The sequence below is a fragment of the Procambarus clarkii genome, chromosome 64 (assembly GCF_040958095.1).
Source record: "Procambarus clarkii isolate CNS0578487 chromosome 64, FALCON_Pclarkii_2.0, whole genome shotgun sequence".
Lineage (NCBI taxonomy): Eukaryota > Metazoa > Arthropoda > Malacostraca > Decapoda > Cambaridae > Procambarus > Procambarus clarkii.
This window is the reverse complement of record NC_091213.1, coordinates 28,427,292-28,428,744: the sequence shown is the minus strand read 5'-3', so window position 1 is coordinate 28,428,744 and position 1,453 is coordinate 28,427,292. Positions and strand designations below refer to the sequence as shown.

At 39.6% G+C, this 1,453-nt stretch overlaps 1 protein-coding gene across 1 annotated transcript; it reads right to left on the bottom strand.

Moving 5' to 3' along the window:
* Positions 1-449: 449 nt before the first annotated feature.
* Positions 450-1,088, bottom strand: LOC138354819 (spermatogenesis-associated protein 31H1-like). Its single transcript, XM_069309318.1, has one exon. The coding sequence runs from the start codon at positions 1,086-1,088 to the stop codon at positions 450-452; it is 639 nt and encodes a 212-aa protein (XP_069165419.1).
* Between the last annotated feature and the right edge of the window lie 365 nt (positions 1,089-1,453).

Here is a 1,453-nt window from a genome sequence, read left to right as displayed (position 1 = left end):
GGTGCATTACTGGCTGTGTAATACAGTGTATTACTCGTTGTGTATTACGGTGCATTACTCGTTGTGTATTATGGTGCATTACTGGCTGTGTATTACAGTGCATTACTGGCTGTGTATTACGGTGCATTACTGGCTGTGTATTTACGCTGCATTACTAGCTGTGTATTACGGTGTATTTCTGGCTGTGTATTACGGTGCATTACTAATTGTGTATTACGTTGCATTACTGGCTGTGAATTACAGTGCATTACTGGAGGTGTATTACGATGCATTATTGATTGTGTATTACGGTGCATTACTGGCTGTGTAATACAGTACATAACTATCTGTGAATTACGGTGCATTACTGATTGTGTATTATGGTGCATTACTGGCTCTGTATTACGGTGCATTACTGGCTGTGTATTATGGTGCATTACTGACTGTGTATTACGGTGCATTACTGGCTGTTAATTACGGTGCATTACTGGCTGTGTAATACGGTGCATTACTGATTGTGTATTACGCTGCATTTCTGGCTGTGTATTACGCTGCATTACTGGCTGTGTATTACGGTGCATTACTATTTGTGTATTACAGTGTAATACTGGCTGTGTATTACGGTGCATTACTCGTTGTGTATTACCGTGCATTACTTGCTGTGTATTACTGTGCATTACTTGTTGTGTATTACGGTGCATTACTCGTTGTGTATTACGGTGCATTACTCGTTGTGTATTAGAGTGCATTACTTGTTGTGTATAACGGCGCATTACTCGTTGTGTATTACCGTGCATTACTTGTTGTGTATTACGGTGCATTACTCGTTGTGTATTACGGTGCATTACTCGTTGTGTATTACAGTGCATTACTCGTTGTGTATTACGGTGCATTACTCGTTGTGTATTACCGTGCATTACTCGTTGTGTATTACGGTGCATTACTCGTTGTGTATTACCGTGCATTACTTGTTGTGTATTACGGTGCATTACTTGTTGTGTATTACAGTGCATTACTTGTTGTGTATTACAGTGCATTACTGGCTGTGTATTACGGTCCATTACTTGTTGTGTATTACGGTGCATTATTGGTTGTGTATTACGGTGCATTACTCGTTGTGTATTACAGTGCATTACTTGTTGTGTATTACGGTGCATTACTCGTTGTGTATTACGGTGCATTACTTGCTGTGTATTACGGTGCATTACTTGTTGTGTATTACGGTGCATTACTTGCTGTGTATTACGGTGCATTACTTGTTGTGTATTACGGTGCATTACTTGTTGTGTATTACGGTGCATTACTCGTTGTGTATTACGGTGCATTACTTGCTGTGTATTACGGTGCATTACTTGTTGTGTATTACAGTACATTACTCGTTGTGTATTACGGTGCATTACTCGTTGTGTATTACAGTGCATTACTCGTTGTGTATTACGGTGCATTACTTGTTGTGTATTACGGTGCATTTTTC

What these genes read in the sequence shown, in the direction of transcription:
- LOC138354819 (XM_069309318.1), bottom strand. Translation starts at nt 1,088, where the DNA reads ATGCACCGTAATACACAACCAATAATGCACCGTAATACACAACAAGTA.